The sequence below is a fragment of the Lepidochelys kempii genome, chromosome 18 (assembly GCF_965140285.1).
Source record: "Lepidochelys kempii isolate rLepKem1 chromosome 18, rLepKem1.hap1, whole genome shotgun sequence".
Taxonomy (NCBI): domain Eukaryota; kingdom Metazoa; phylum Chordata; order Testudines; family Cheloniidae; genus Lepidochelys; species Lepidochelys kempii.
Window position 1 is genome coordinate 12,447,015 of NC_136397.1, and position 15,875 is coordinate 12,462,889.

General features: G+C 50.2%; 2 protein-coding genes across 2 annotated transcripts; both read left to right on the forward strand.

Annotated features, from left to right (window-relative positions):
• The first annotated feature begins 4,479 nt into the window (after positions 1-4,479).
• LOC140900252 (natriuretic peptides B) lies at positions 4,480-5,779 on the forward strand. Its single transcript, XM_073317203.1, has 3 exons — positions 4,480-4,615; positions 4,900-5,182; positions 5,586-5,779. The coding sequence occupies exons 1-3, from the start codon at positions 4,499-4,501 to the stop codon at positions 5,612-5,614; spliced, it is 429 nt and encodes a 142-aa protein (XP_073173304.1). The 5' UTR covers positions 4,480-4,498; the 3' UTR covers positions 5,615-5,779.
• A 5,401-nt stretch (positions 5,780-11,180) lies between these two features.
• Positions 11,181-15,673, forward strand: LOC140900225 (natriuretic peptides A). Its single transcript, XM_073317101.1, has 3 exons — positions 11,181-11,300; positions 13,123-13,408; positions 15,657-15,673. The coding sequence occupies exons 1-3, from the start codon at positions 11,181-11,183 to the stop codon at positions 15,671-15,673; spliced, it is 423 nt and encodes a 140-aa protein (XP_073173202.1).
• The last annotated feature ends 202 nt before the right edge of the window (positions 15,674-15,875 follow it).

Sequence of the window (15,875 nt, forward strand, 5' to 3'; positions counted from 1 at the left end):
AGGTAACGCATTCCAGTATTTCACCACCCTCTTAGTGAAAAAGTTTTTCCTAATATCCAATCTAAACCTCCCCCACTGCAACTTGAGACCATTACTCCTCGTTCTGTCATCTGCTACCATTGAGAACAGTCTAGAGCCATCCTCTTTGGAACCCCCTTTCAGGTAGTTGAAAGCAGCTATCAAATCCCCCCTCATTCTTCTCTTCTGCAGGCTAAACAATCCCAGCTCCCTCAGCCTCTCCTCATAACTCATGTGTTCCAGTCCCCTAATCATTTTTGTTGCCCTTCGCTGGACTCTCTCCAATTTATCCACATCCTTCTTGAAGTGTGGGGCCCAAAACTGGACACAGTACTCCAGATGAGGCCTCACCAATGTCGAATAGAGGGGAACGATCACGTCCCTCGATCTGCTCGCTATGCCCCTACTTATACATCCCAAAATGCCATTGGCCTTCTTGGCAACAAGGGCACACTGCTGACTCATATCCAGCTTCTCGTCCACTGTCACCCCTAGGTCCTTTTCCGCAGAACTGCTGCCTAGCCATTCGGTCCCTAGTCTGTAGCTGTGCATTGGGTTCTTCCGTCCTAAGTGCAGGACCCTGCACTTATCCTTATTGAACCTCATCAGATTTCTTTTGGCCCAATCCTCCAATTTGTCTAGGTCCTTCTGTATCCTATCCCTCCCCTCCAGCGTATCTACCACTCCTCCCAGTTTAGTATCATCCGCAAATTTGCTGAGAGTGCAATCCACACCATCCTCCAGATCATTTATGAAGATATTGAACAAAACCGGCCCCAGGACCGACCCCTGGGGCACTCCACTTGACACCGGCTGCCAACTAGACATGGAGCCATTGATCACTACCCGTTGAGCCCAACAATCTAGCCAGCTTTCCACCCACCTTATAGTGCATTCATCCAGCCCATTGAGCTGCAATCATAGGCCAGGACTCCATTGTGCTGGGCTTTGTACTAACACAGAACAAAAATTGTCCCAGCCCCAGAGAGCTAAGTGGGGCTCTGAGAACCTGTTCAAATACACTTGTAATTTCCCCTTCATCACAACCTTAGACCCAAATCTGTGACCCAGTGGAATCTAGCCCAGTTCAAACCTTGGCCAGGGGTAATAGAAATCTACTGGCAGATGCCTCCTTTCCTCTCGAGCACTAGATTCTAGAGGCTTACTTCCTGAACATCCTGTGCCAATCTCCAGTCTCCGTCACACTGGTGTACACCCAGGGTCAGCGAAGCTACTCCAGATTTACACTGATGTAATGGAGATCAGAATCTATTTTGCTGTGGTTTAGGACTGGAAATGGCCTGCTTTTGAACAGAATCCTACAAAAGGTAAACAAGTGTGAACCTGAAATGGACAAGAACTCGGATTCTGCAGAGGATGCTGTGTTACCGGCTAAACCTATCACCTAGGCATTGTGTCTCATCATTTCAAAATGCTATTTTTCAAAATGTCACAGGGAACAATTTACATCACATCCAATGCTCACTCATTAAATCCTAAGGACTCACGCTGGATGCGTTTGCCCTTTCGGTAACTTGCTTATTACTATTAGTATTTAAATGCTCACAGCTACGCTTTTAAGTGAGCCTGCTAGTCAGCTAATGGGAAAAGCTTGTTGCTCTAGCAGCATTGTCGTTTCAATCTGGCTGGAGCAGACCGAACAAAGCAGCTGAGCATGAATTTCCATACGGAAGGTATGAGAATAGCTGAGAAGACCAGAAGTGCCTTCCCCCCGCCCCCCTTCTTTTTAAAGATGAAAAACACATTCTGTAGAATGCTAGGAATGGAGTACAATGACCACTGGCCTCAAAAGCGTCAATGGCAGCATCTTACTCAACGGGTCTGCTCCCTGAGGCCCCGATCCTAAGAGGTGCTTGATACCTCCCAGCATGTGGCTGCGTGTCCAAGGCAGATCTGCTGATTTTATTGCCATAGGGATAAATCCTTATTCATGCAAAATTCCCATTGAAGGCCTGCTCCAAAGGCCATTGAATTCAGCGGAAAGTCTCCCATTGACTTCAGTGGGCTTTGGATCAGGCCCTGGGAGATGTATTATTACCATGGCATCTAAAGGCCTCAGCAGAGATCAGGACCCAATCCACTGGACACTGTACAAACAGTATAAGGTCGCAGGCTAAACTGACAAGACAGGAAGGGTGGGAGGGGGGAAAAGGGGAAATGACTTCCCCAAGGTCACCTGGCAAGGTCACCAGCAGAGAAGCCAGAAACAAGGATTCCCGATTGCCAGTCCAGGGCCCTCCCTGCTGGAGAACACAGCCTCTGTTTCTTGTATTGACATAAGGACTACGTGAAAACTGAATGAGGCCCTCAGGATTTAGAGTCAGAGTTTGAGGCCACAAGAGACCACTGGGTCATCCAGGCTGACCTTTTGTATATCACAGGCCACCACCTCTACCCAGCACCCTCATACTCAACCCAACCAAGAAAATTAGACCAAAGTATTACAGCCTTCTCAGCCCCACCTCAAAGCCCTGGCGCCTCCCCTGCCAACATCCTATCTCCAGCCGTGGCCACCCCTGATGCTTCAGAGGATGGAGATTTGCCCCAGCACCAAAGAAATTACTCCCTTTTATACTTGGTTTTGGTCATTTTTAGATGGACTTGTTTGGCTAAGGCTAATAAGAAACAGTAGCAACGCCCCAAGGCAAAACTTAGAAGACCTTGCAGAAAGGCGGGCCATCCATTACAGTAACCAGTTCAATGATACAAGAGCTTGTTGCCTAAAACTAATAATTAATAAAGTGACCTCTTCTGCCGAGCATAACAGCTGGACTTTCCATGAAGGATGAGCATTGCTTCGGAATTTCTCACATTAGAATACAGGTATGTGGGGTGAGGAGGACGCGGTGCCCCATCATTTACAGGCAGGAGGACGAGACATGGGGAGTGAGTGGTGGCCGGCCTGCACTCGTCATCTAGATATGATGTCTAGTTTGTCAAAAGTCACTGGGGAATACCTAACTGTTTTACATCAAGGGGCTAAACTGGAAATGCTGGTACTTGACAGCACACGTAGTCTGGTACATTTTAAATGGCGATGAACTGGTGTGCACACAATTCCATAGGGAGGTTTGCACCATCCTCTGGGGTCTTGGAGAAAGCAGCATTTTAACGTGGAGGAAGAAAAATAAAGCATGTCCTAGCAAAACCCGGGGCTCAATCAGTTCCCACAGCACCAAAAAGTCTGGCGTTAGATGCACTAAAACAAACGCACAGACAAGGGAAGTGCAGCTGAGTCCCTGTCTGCACTGGGAATTTGACCTGATCTCAGCCATAGATGACCAGCAAATGGTGCAGCTGCCCCAGTGCAAAATCTAGGTATGAATAAGGAGCTGTGATTTGTACCAGTGCAACTTACCCCACTTTCAAGCAGGAGTAAACTCCATGGGTGTGAAATCACTGCTTTCCTTGTCTACATGAAGGGAGCTACCCCAATTGCTGGTCATCTGTGGCTGAAATCAGGACAAATTCCCAGTGCAGACAAGGCTGCAGACCCTTGAAAATAGTGTGACAGAAAGATTGTTACACAGACACCCCTGGGTGGCATGTAATGGGGGGCGCCCCTGCCCACAGAAAGGTGGTGATGCTCTTGCAAGAGGCCCAACAGGGCAGCACAGTACGTCCAGTGGAAAAAGTAGGGCAAGCTGGTAACTAATGCCACCGCTGGCTGGCACCTCTAGTGGGGGAGTAACTAACCCCAATAGCCCCCAGACCAGAGTGTAACTTGGCAGAGCCTGGCAAGCCCCACACCCCTGTCAGTGGCACTGGGTCTGCCAGTGGCGGGGGAGACTTAGGCAGTGAGACTTCCCTAACACTTGTCTGTTTTCCTCCTTTCATTTTACAGCTCAAACTGAAAGAGACACAAACGCTGCCGGTGAGGACGGCTGCAAGCAGAGCAGAGACACCGGTTCCAAACCCTCTCTGCACCCCTTTGCTCCCCTCCCCCAGATACAGGCGGCTGCAGACTGGCCCAAGAGGGGGGTTGAGTTCCCTTCGCGGGGGCGAGCAATGGATCGTGTCCCCCCATCAGGGGAGGGGGGCAGGAGGACGCGCTCAAGGCACTGAAGGGACCCCAGGCGATCCATCAAGCGCTAGCCTAATGGCGACTGCTAGGAACAGGGAAGACCACGCGGTCATTTCATTCCTTGCGCTGCCCAGAGCGGGACTGCGAAGGAGGCATCTGAGATGCGCTGATCCCCGGCGCGGCTTGGCTCTGCTGCAGCGGAACAGGATCCCGACCGCGGCTCCAGGAGGGGGACACGCACCGTTTCCGAAAGGGTGACCTCGGGTGCCGCTGGCTGCAGCCAGTTCCCTTATCAGGGCTGAGTGCCCGAATTCCGAGCTCTGGCAGGAAGCCGCCCGGAGGTGAAGGGGGGATATATATAAAGGAAGCCCGAGTAGCCGTTCGAGCCCAAACCAAGGCGCTCGGGTCTGCAGGCAGCCCAAGGGACCGGGCAGGATGAAAGGCGCAGCCCTGTGCTGTTGGGCCTCTCTGCTTCTTCTCATCCCGCAGGGGCCAGCAGGCGGGCACCCGCTGCCCAGGAAACACACCAGCCAGGAGCTCCAGGCCCTGCAGGTGAGGAGAGGCTGCAGCTGGCCTGGGGTGGGGTGGGGAGCTGGGTCTCTGGCCCCAGCCTCGGAGGCCGCGTAAAGGTGTTAGCACCGGGCACCTTAAAATGAGGGAGCCCTTAACAAGCAGGACAGGGGGCAGAGCCCTTCTGAGCAATGTGATTTTCAATCCGAGAGAGGACAAGTCCGGATGGAGGCCCCCTCTCCTCCGCCCCAGGGATACGGACACACACTGGGTGCCCTGGTCAGTTACGCGGGAGCTGATCACGGTCTTCTCCTCTCTTGTTCTAGGACCTCCTTGAGCTCCTGAAGGAGAAAACGCAGGGGGAGGAAGGGGAGCCGCTGGAGTTGGAGAATCTGGACTACGGGGCGGAAGACGACGACCCTAGCTGGGACCTTGCTGAGCCGGAGAGCAGCCCCGCTACCCAGCTCCAGCCCCGGGATCCTGTGGAGGGTCAGTGGAGGAATCTCCTTGCTTCTCCCAGGAGGATGCGACACTTCTCTGGCTGTTTTGGGACCAGGATCGAGAGGATCGGCTCTCAGACAGGACTTGGGTGCAACATCTACAAAGCCCGTAGGTCTTACTAGAACCCTTAGCCTGCCTTCAGCCCCTGTGCGTCTAGGGTTCTTCCCCACCTAGCCAGGAAACAGCACCAGGCTTAGGAGGCACGTCTGGCAATCACTGTATGGCCAGAGATGGCCCAATACCGCCCTATGTAGCTCTGCAAGATTCTTCCCCATCCTCTGCCTTGGGCGGCAGACCTTGGCTCCGGCTGGATTCTTTCAGACGAAGCTCGAGGGGAAAGGGCTGGACAGTGGATACCTACAGCTCCATGATATTAGCCGTAGGCCAAGCGAACAGCTGTCCAGCCGCGTGGGGACAGGTCAGAAACCCGAGACAGAGCTGCTCTAGCCCTGAAGATAAGCCGAGAGTCCGAACGCGGTGCTCACTGTGTCTCCTTCCCCCTTGGTTTTAGGTTACTGGAAGAGGAGATCGAGAAGCTGAATCCAGAGCTTCCCACCAGCCTCCCACGAATTTTTGGAGCCTCTTTTGGGCGGACTGGTAACTTAACCCCTCCCGAGCGGAACACGTGTGCCACGCCTAGACAGAGCGGTTGTCTGGTGGATGTATTCGCGTTGGACAGATTGTTATTGAACAGCGATGGTGTTGGGACGAGAACAGCTGACCGCCCCCGCCCCCCGCCCCAGCCTACTGCGGGGGGCCCTGGCGTGTATCAATAAATGTTTTGTTTAAATCGCTCGTTTCACTCTGGAGGCCTGCGAGAAGCGAGTCCCTTCGGGCGGGGCGTTGGGGACCGGGGACCAGTTTCCTGCCCCCCGCGAAGTGCCACTTGCACAACCGGGCTGGGTTACTTGGGGGAAGTCACCCTGCGCTTTCCCTGGCTGCCTCAGCGCCCGACTCTGCTCTCATTTCGCACTGGGGCCGATTTGGCGTGGCTCCCCCAAGAGGTGGTGAAGCCACTCCGGATTCACACCAGTGAAAGCGGCGCTTTTGAGAGGGGAAAACTCTTCCCCCTTTCTCGTTGGTAAAGCCGCCGCTAGATTACTCCGACGCAGAGTAGACGGGGCTCCTCGGGGCACGGGCCGGGTTTAAATGCTCGCTCAGCATCGCTGTTGCGAGTCGCAGCGCACACCAGGCCCCGTTCCCGGGGCACAGGGCCACCCGCCCCTGAGCTGGCCGCGAGAGGGGTGGCGAGCTGCTGGCGGCCTCGCCCGCGGGCCGCTGAAGGCGGGGGCCGCACCCGAGGGAGACGGGGGACCCGTGCCGGGCTGGCTGGCAGCGTTGGCTCCCGGGGGCTCGCCCCGTTCAGCACCCTGGACAGCCGCCAGCGTGCGCGCTTCGCGGCATCCGCCAGGGGGCTCCCCCGGGCCGCCCCCAGCGGCACCATCCTGCGCCAGGCTCGGCTCCCCGGGGCTCCGGCCGGCCGAGGGCCCCTGTGCGGGCGGGGAGCGGGGCTGAGCTCGGCTGCCCTGGGCTCGCCGGCTCGCTTGCCGGCTGTGCGCTCCGCTGGGGGATTCAGCCCCGGTGCCGGGAGAGGGGCGTGTTCACCCCGGCGGAGCCTCTTCTCTCCCGCAGCAGCCTGGGTTGGAGGGACCCCGCCTCCGGCTGGGCCAGGGCCGGGCTGAGCCCCCGGCTCCGGGAGTGGAGGGGCTCAGAGCTTGGCCGCGGGCGGCTGACACATCGCAGGGTTGGGGGGGGGGCACGCACCGGGAGCCCCCGCGGAGCGAGCGGGTCCCTGCAGGGGATGAAGAGAGATTCCCGCACCCCCCCCCGGCCCCCCGAGTTGCTCTGTCCCTCGGGGCCCGGAGCACAGAGGCTGCAGGGCGGGGGAAGATGGAAAGGATGCAGCTTGTTCCTTGGAAGAGACTGGGGGGCGGGAGGGGTGCACTGACCTCACCCTCCAGTGACCACCCGCCGGGACCCGGCCCCTGGCGAATGGGTGTCACGGGCCGGATGGGGGAGCAGGAATCGGCCCCGAGAGATGCCTGGGCGCGGGGGGCACGAGCCCCGCAGCCCCAGCCCCCAGGGGCGGCGTCCCAGCGATGAAGAACAAGGATTTCTCCTTCGTGGGGAGGGGGCTCCTGCTAACCCCCTGCTGCGTGTGGCCTGCCTGCCTGGCGGGGGGGGGGGGGCACAGCGCCCGCTGCCCTGAGCTACCCGCCGTCCTGGCAAACCCCGCCCCCCCCAGGGGGTTCACAACCCGCGCCCTTAGATCCCGCTGCTGGGGCGAGCCTCGGAGCCAGCCCGTCTCCCGGGGTGCAAACGGCATCCCCCGGCCAGCGGTGCGTGTGCAGCCGGGACAACCAGGGACCCCTAACTACACAGGGACAAACCCTGAGGTTGGCAGCCTGAGTGAGGTCGTCAGGATTTGTCCCGCAAGGAAGAACATTCAAGCCTCACAGCATTAATAAGGACGGGCCAAGTTCTGCCCCCTCTTATAACCCTTTAGCCTCAGTGGGGCCACCAGAGGGTGAGGGAAGGCAGAACATGGCCCTGTAAATCCAACAGCTACAGCTGCAGCCAGGAATTCTCATACACACTCATTCACACGCAGGCACCCCCGCCCTCTCTTACAGGCACAAAACCAACTACCTTAAAAGAACACGAATCAAGCTGCCAAGTCCAGCCCTCGTCAGAAGGGTTTCTGTTGCTGCCCAAGTTGGACGTTGGGTCCTGAAGGAGGGAGGAGATCGCAGGAAGGGTGTGTGTGGGTCATGGATAAGGTAGTTGAATGCTGCCCTCAAGAACAGGCTTCTGTCCCTGCCTCTGATTTCCTATGCCATGTTGGGAAAGGAATTTAAAGGGGAAAAAAATTACACTTTTCACAGGTAGTCACTAATTGTGTGCTTTTCATTTTCGGGGTGCCTATTTTGTGACCCTGGGCTCAGTTGCACAGCTGAAGTCAGTGGGAGCTTGGAATGGTGTATTAATAGGGCCCTTTGTTTTCAGTTTTTATTTTAGCTAATTCTTCCTGGGAATGTCAGTGTTTACTATCACAACAACAAAAACAGGTGAAAAATCAGTGCAAAAACCTCAATTTTTCTGGGTTTATTTTGGTGGATGGAAAGATGGGGAGGGAAAGTATTCAGTAAAGTAATACTTTGAATTCCATTAATCAATGTGGTTTGCTACAGAACTAAAACAGAACTCAAAACACAAGGCCACCTCTGAGTTTAAGAAAATAATCTCTCTAATCCCCAAATAAAACCTTTCCTTTTAATAAAGTTTACTGTTGTAGATTTAGAACTATTAGCCTGTAAATATTTACATTTAATAACTGGGCCACACCATTTGCTGCTCATAAATTCCATCCTTTTCTTCTGTTTGTTTTTTTAAAACTTTCTAATACTTCCTTATGTTCTGAAATGTATTCTGTTTTCTTCCCATTTTACTGTCAAATCTTTAAACAGTTATCTGCTAGCAGCTTGAAATGTGTACGTGGTGACCGTGAGATTCATCAGAACATTCAGATGCACACGCACTTCAGAGCTTGCGTGTGTGCCTGGTTGTTTATTGTGTGTATCTTCTAGAGACTAATACAGAGCCTTACTTCAACAGGCAGCTTTGCATATACACACAGACTAACATATTATTGTAAAACATACAAAAATACAATACACTGCATGAGATCTAATGAAACAAGTTATTTTTATACATTTGAATGATACAAAAGTAGGGTGAAAATCGGGAAAAACTGAATAATGCTTTTCGTAAAACCGGGAAATTTTTTGGTAAAAAAATGGTTTAAACTGAAAACAAAGGGGCTTATGCATTAAATAAGAGAATCAGGTCTGAGGCATCTCAAATTGGGCACCCAAAATTAGTGGATACTTTGGACCTTAATCTCTGTCTCAGCTCCCCCACCTGTAAACCAGGAATAATACCCCTTCAACTCACAAGGGTGCTGTGAAAATAAATGCATTAGCATTTGTGACGCACTCAGATACCATAGTGATGAGTGTCACAGAAAAGCCCACGAGGGCATTAATAATTCTTCAGAACAGGGTTTGATCTGTGTGGAGCAAATAAGACCCAGGGCCACACACTGAAGAATGAGGAGGAAAACTATTGAATAGCTGCTCATTAAGTGAGCACCCGCCATCCCGTGCACAGAATGAAGGAGAGGTTTTGGGGGGCGGGGGGAGAAATAGTCTTTAATTACACTCTCACCTACTATCATAAAGCACAGCACAAGGGGGCTGATTTAAAGATGCACAGTCACCCTTAATTCTGGCATTTCCTAACTTTTGAGGGCTTGGCTTTGTAATTTTAATGAAGTTCATATATATATATATATATATATATTATTACACACACATACAAATATATTTATGCATTGTTACATACACACACATTGTGTGTGTATGTATACAACTACATTATACACACACTAACAAATAACAGTGATAATTATGTAAATATTTATAAATATATACATAATTTGTAGGGAGATTCTTTTCAATAATTGATTGTCTTTTTAATATGATTAAACAAATTCATTTTAGATTAGGCTGGGAAATCCAATTCCCTCAGAAATCCACTCCCCTGCTCCAGCTTTATCTGTTCCACAAGAACCCACTCAGTAAGATTAGAAGAGAACGTTGTGTGTCGGAGCTTAGCTCTCCCCTGCAAATCTGTAAATGGAGTAATTTTTATGGGCTCTTGTGTTGTATGCACAAGGCTGAAGGGTGAATTCATGATAAAGCAGTATTTTCCTAAGGCATCTAATTTGACAATCATACTTAAGTATTCTGGCTTTTAATGAAAATTGAAAACTTCAGATCTCTAAGAAAAATCATGCCACTAGTCTAAGAAAAAAAACAAACAAATGTTTTATACCATATATATGCTTGTGTGTGCACCCCACACATTTTCTTAGGGCCAGAGTCGGATGCCCTGACCCATGCTGAGCAGCACCTGTCACCATAGCAGTTACACGGAAATCAGTGTGACTACTTGTGGAATGGGGTGCTATTCTGCACAAGGGCATCAAAATCTGGCCCTCAGAGAAGACTATTCCTGAACCTGTGATTGCTTATCATGCTGTAGCCAAATTTATTTAGGGCCAAACCCTGCAATTCATGCTTAGACAAGATACCCGCTGACTTTAAAATGTGGCCCTTGATATATATTATACACAGAGAGAGAGAGAGAGAGAGAGATTGATTTTATAGCTATCTAGACTAGTGGCATGATTTTCAAAATGTGCCAAGTACCCACAATTGCCGCTGAAGTAAAGGGGACCTGGGGGTACTCAGCACCTCTGAAACATCCGCTTAAAGGTTCTATTTGTGTTGCAACGGAGGGGAGAAGGAGGAGGAAAGAGGGATTAGGGTCCCTTTGTGGTAGGGGCTGTGCAAACTAACAGACAATCCCAACAGTGAGATTCCCCTCTAAAGCTACTGAGAAGAGAAAAGCCCCAGGTCTGGGATTTTCAGCACAAGCCACGGTATGCAGCAGCTGCAGATATTCCATATATAGAAGGGGAGATTGTCCAGCACTTCAAATTTACTTTTAGGAGCTCTGTCTTCTTCAGATTCTACCTCCCCAATGCCTGGGCCTGGGATTTTTTCCTTTCCCTGTACAAGGTGATTTCCGTCCGGAAAGCTCCTGATTAAGAGGTGTTCAGAGCAGTTTCAGGGCTGTTTCCCCCATTTCCATGAATCTGACCACAGGGGTCTCTCGCAACAAAATTGCTAAGAATTTCCAACTGGACTATGTAATCTCAGCGCCTGGTATCAAGGGTGGGAGGGCAGAGTGACATGAAATCACTGACTTGTGACATACATTCCTCAGCAGCAGCAGCTGCCTCCTAATGACAGCTAATAAAGGGAATCTTCTCCTGACAGAGCTGCATGCCTGCCATGGGACTGGAATGTGCCCCCGATAAATCCACAGATAACCTAGGAAGCAGGGATCACACCCAAATGGTATAAAAGACCAGCCAGGGGAGGGAGAAAACAGGACAAGGAAAAGAGAGAAAGAGAGACCTGAAGGGACATCTCAGAAGAAGCTTGAACTTTCCCATCGTCCAAACCAATCCAGAGGGATGGACACTAAAGGTTCATTTTCCTGCGGGATCCTGTTGCTGCTGCTCATCCAGTTCCAGTCCAGCAGAACCAACCCCATCTACGGCCTCAGCCCTGCCAAAGAACTGGCCAGCATGGAGGTGAGGACTCTTTGCTTTGTGTTGTTAGACTTTCTCGAGCGTGGTGTGGTGCCAACACCATTCTCCAGTGCAGTAGTGTAGCCAGCATAGACTCACAGGGGACAAGCCAGCTTAAGACGGTTTGCACAGTCAGCTCTAAACCATATGAAGACGGGGCTCTCACTTCAGAGAACCCAGAACCCTTGAGGGACTGATCCCTTCAGCTAGTGGGTTCATCTGATGATCCTGGGTGGTGGCAGGGAAGAAGAGGGTCCTGAGGCTATGGAACATCTGCCTCTTCAATACAGAAACCGTCTCTCCTTAAGGCTCTAATAGAACTTAGGGACACTCCTCTAGAAGGAATTATAAAGGGATCAGTGTAGCTTTATAAGAGGAGACAATAGGTTTTTTGAGATGAGGTCCCTCATACGATTTCTTTTGCTAAGGTACAGCTGCACCGAAGCAGAAGACAGTGTGTGCATTCACATTTGGGAAACATGAGGAAAGACCCAGGGCTTGCATGGGCAGGAGATGAGCAAGGGATTGGGGCAGATGGGTGGGAACTTTGAGAAGATCCATTACTTTTAAAAAATGAATGGTTTGATCACAGAGCTGGACTCCCTCAGAAAAGCCCCCAGAGCTGGGGAACTATTATGCACCTGTGGGATTTATAGTGTCCATTGCTATAGCAACCAACATTCAGGTTCCATCCTGCATGATGAAGGATCCCAGTGACTTCAGTAGGATTATACATTTGCTTAAAGTCAAGCATGTGCTTAAGTGCTTTGCTGGATTGGGACCGGCATGAGCAGCCCTGCACCGGTCCAAGCCCTTAAAGAACAAGCTCCCTAAAAGTATTAGAATAACCCCCCAGAATAAAACAGGCAAAAGTTAAGCCAAACTGCTAAATTTTGCATGGAGCCTCGTAGCTAGGTTCTGGCTCCCACAAAGTGCCCAGAGGAGAGAATCCCACAGACAGCACCCTCCAGAAGGTAGCGGCTCCTGCAGGGGGTTGAACCCTAGGAAGGGACAGCAAGAGCCTCTGAGCTGTTCTGAGCTGCCCTGAAAGTGAAACCTGATTCCACATTATTCAGGGCTTTAAAACTCATCTTGAGTGATGAGTGATCCTCAGAAGTGAGCAGGAAGCCAGTGCAAAGACTTGCATGCAGGCTTTCTAGGTGCGTGCACCCCACGCTACCGTAGGGGGGAGCAACACTGTTCGACACCAAGGGCAGCTTCTGGGGGAGATCAAGAGTTTCTCTCCATAAAGCCCCTCGCAACAGCCTGGCAGGTGACAGCTGTGGGTGACCCCTTCTGAGGTCTGCAAAAGAATGGGAAAGCTGGCAGCTTTTTGGCCAGCTACAGAGGAGCACTGCAGGTCACTGCTGCTAGCTAAGAAGCTAAGAACCTGGTGCAGAGGTGAACCCAAAGGGACATAGAGGCAGTGAACCATCCCTTCCATCTTAGGGGATGTCTACACAGCACCGGGGAGGGTGCTTCTCAGCGGGGGTAGACAGATGTGCTAGCTCTACTGGAGCCAGGATGCTAAAAATAGCAGTGTGGCTGGGGTGGGGAAGGGGGCTCAGGCTAGCCACCCAAGCACAACCCTGCCCAACCCCCTGAGTATGTGCTCACACAGGGGCAGAGTGACAAGACTGCAGGGTCTGGGTTGGACAAAGAGGACAGAGGTGACCCTACAGCCCAGCCTTGCACACCGTCTCCCCAGGCCCTGTGGCAATGGGATGACTGCTAGTTTCAGAGGTTAGGCAAAGGTTGAGTGGGTAGGAAGGCAAGGGGGAAATCCACAGGGACAGGTGTTTCAGTCTGCGCCCTTCTCTCGCAGGCTCTATTGGAGAGGCTGGAGGACAAATTCTCACTGATGGAGGCCCTGGAGTCCAACCCTGATCTTCAGGAGCCCGAAGCTCAGCAAGAGACTCCACCAGAACTCTTCGATGACAGCAGTGACCAGCAGCCTGAGCCCAGGCCAGCCCCCAGCGCCCCTCTGTCCTATAGGGACCCCATCCTCAAGCAACTGAGGGGGCTAAAAGCTCCCAAGATGATGAGAGACTCAGGCTGCTTTGGGAGAAGAATTGACAGGATCGGCTCTCTGAGCGGAATGGGCTGCAATGGTGAGTCCCTCCTAAACCAACTCATTATAAATGGATTATTATTTATGTGGGTTACCGTAGCTCCTAGGAGGCCTAGTCATGGACCAGCCCCCCAATTGTGGTAGGCACTGTACAAACTCAGAACAAAAAGATGATATCTGAATGGACCTTACAGCCTAGAGACAACCCAACGGACATCCCTGTCCTGTCAGACCACCCTGTCATCTGTTCTCATTCCCATTTCCCCCCCTTTCTGCTCATTACACATCTCACTCCTTTTGCCTGAGCCGCTCTTCCTGTCCTTTCCCAGCTCTTGTCTTTGGGCCTTTTACCATCTACCCCTAGGTCTAGAACAGCCCCCTTGAACCAGGCTCCCTTTTCCAAATCCAGCCTTGAAACCCACCTCACCCTCCTTCTCCTGAACTGGCAGCCTGTGTCCTGCCCAAAGTTTATCTCACCTTATCGAGACTCTATGTAGTGAGGACCTTCTTGTCTATGGCTCTGATCGTGCCGTTGGATCTGTTCAGCTGAGAGCCGCATGGGCACAAGGGACCATAAGCAGTATCGTAGCCTATTTTTGCACATCATCATGCAAATTAGTGCCACTAAGTACACTTATTTAAATAGTGATATTAATAGCATAGGGACATGGCAAGGTGCTTGGATACCACGGTGATAGGCACAGCATAAAAACCTGGAGAGAGAGATGCTTCTGCTACCAAAGACGTCTTGCTTTTAAAGAAATGATGCACATTAGCGTAGGCCTGAATTAGGCTTTTGCTTTTAAAAAATAAAAATTAAAAAAAAGGAAAACATTTACAATAAAAGTGTTCTAGTGACATTTGTTTAGAAGAATCTCAGTATAAGTGTTTGGTTTGGATTTAACGGTGATTGCAAACGAGTCATTGCAGCTTTAAGCCAGGGCACGAGAACCTGAGAAAATTAAACGAACTGGTCTGTTTTCATTGACTGATCTGAGCGAAGTACGAAGTGTAAACCCAACCACAGAAATGGGGAGAAGTAATTTAGTAATTTTGGTCACACTACAGACTTCCGCTGGCATGGCTGTGTCGCTCAGGGCGGGATGAGGTATGATTTGTGACCGACCGAGTTGTGCCAGAAAAGGCCACTGGTACAGATGCAGTTATCTCAGCGAAGCTGTGCTTTTATGGGCAGAGCTTGTTTTGCTCAGGACGGAGAGGAGGAACGGGTTGGAATAAATTATGCCGGCAAAAGCCCAGCACTTTACTGGTACAGGAAAATACCAGTATACTATACAGACAAAGCACTCCTGGGGCGGATATGGCCTAAGATTTTTACAGTTTTCAGAGCCAGATCCTCAGCTGGTATAAACTGGCTTCATTAACTCAACAGAGCCACGCTGATTAACAGCAGCTGAGGATCTAGCCCTATTTTTAATAATCTAGGGTGGTTATAAGTAACAAAATAAGTAAGTTTGTTTTATGATAATTAGGCTTGGCAGAATTTGATATTCTCAGTTGGAATTCTAAAAAAAATATAGCTGTTTATTTTTAAGCATTTTTATTCTTTAAATTTTAAGTGGCAGGAAATTAACAGGGGGAGGGGACAGACAATTTATGACAGCAGACAGAGATTCAAAAGTTAAAGTTTTGTAACCGTCAGGAACACAAGCTGTCAACAACACATGTCAAAACATATCAAATATCCTTAAATCAAACTCCAGTAAGTTCTCAAGCAGCATCTTACTTTGCTTAGCTGTAAATTTCAATGATTAATCCATGGCAGTATTTTTTGTTTGTTTGTTTGTGTCAGTGAAACTGACATCTACCGACATTTACCGATAAAAATCTAATCCTTCCAAGCCTAGTTATAATTTTTAAACTGACATTGTCCTTTAAAAGCAGCCCTGGTAATGATTTCTGACACCATCACAGAGAAGCATCTTTCTTTAAACCCTCCTTTCCCCAGACAATTTATATTAACCCAGGATTTAACAATACTGCTCAGCTCTGATTTCGTGATTTTCATCCATGGATCTTAATGTGCTTTACAATAAAGTCTCATTCCATTCCCATGGGAAAACTGAGGTACAGCAAGGCAAAGTGGTTTGCCAAAGGTCACCCAACAAAACCACCTTCTGTGTTTTAATAAAAGGACGCAGCTTGGGGATTTGATTTTCAAAGCACAGACCTAGGATGGGAATGGCAAACACTACAAGACAGAGCAAAGTGTGTTCAAGGTCTCTCCATTTTCCTGCCATAACTCTTATTTTGTGACTTGCTTGCAGGTTTCAGGAAGAATTAAGGTGACTCTCCAGTGCCCTGAAGAACGCCGTGTTACAGTGCCGCTGTCTCCCAGGACGCTTTCCATATGCTTTCTAAACTCTTGTGGAGAAGTTATTCCTATTTATTTTTATTTATTTATTTATTTATTTGATGTTTTATAAGAACATTTCTTACTTTAGCACCAAAAAAAAATCATGTTCAAATAAAACTAACACATTAGT

Coding starts and splice junctions, on each gene's coding strand:
- LOC140900252 (XM_073317203.1), top strand. CDS start 4,499: ATGAAAGGCGCAGCCCTGTGCTGTTGGGCCTCTCTGCTTCTTCTCATC. Junction 4,616..4,899: donor AGGAGCTCCAGGCCCTGCAG/GTGAGGAGAGGC, acceptor CTCTTGTTCTAG/GACCTCCTTGAGCTCCTGAA. Junction 5,183..5,585: donor GTGCAACATCTACAAAGCCC/GTAGGTCTTACT, acceptor CCTTGGTTTTAG/GTTACTGGAAGAGGAGATCG.
- LOC140900225 (XM_073317101.1), top strand. CDS start 11,181: ATGGACACTAAAGGTTCATTTTCCTGCGGGATCCTGTTGCTGCTGCTC. Junction 11,301..13,122: donor AAGAACTGGCCAGCATGGAG/GTGAGGACTCTT, acceptor CTTCTCTCGCAG/GCTCTATTGGAGAGGCTGGA.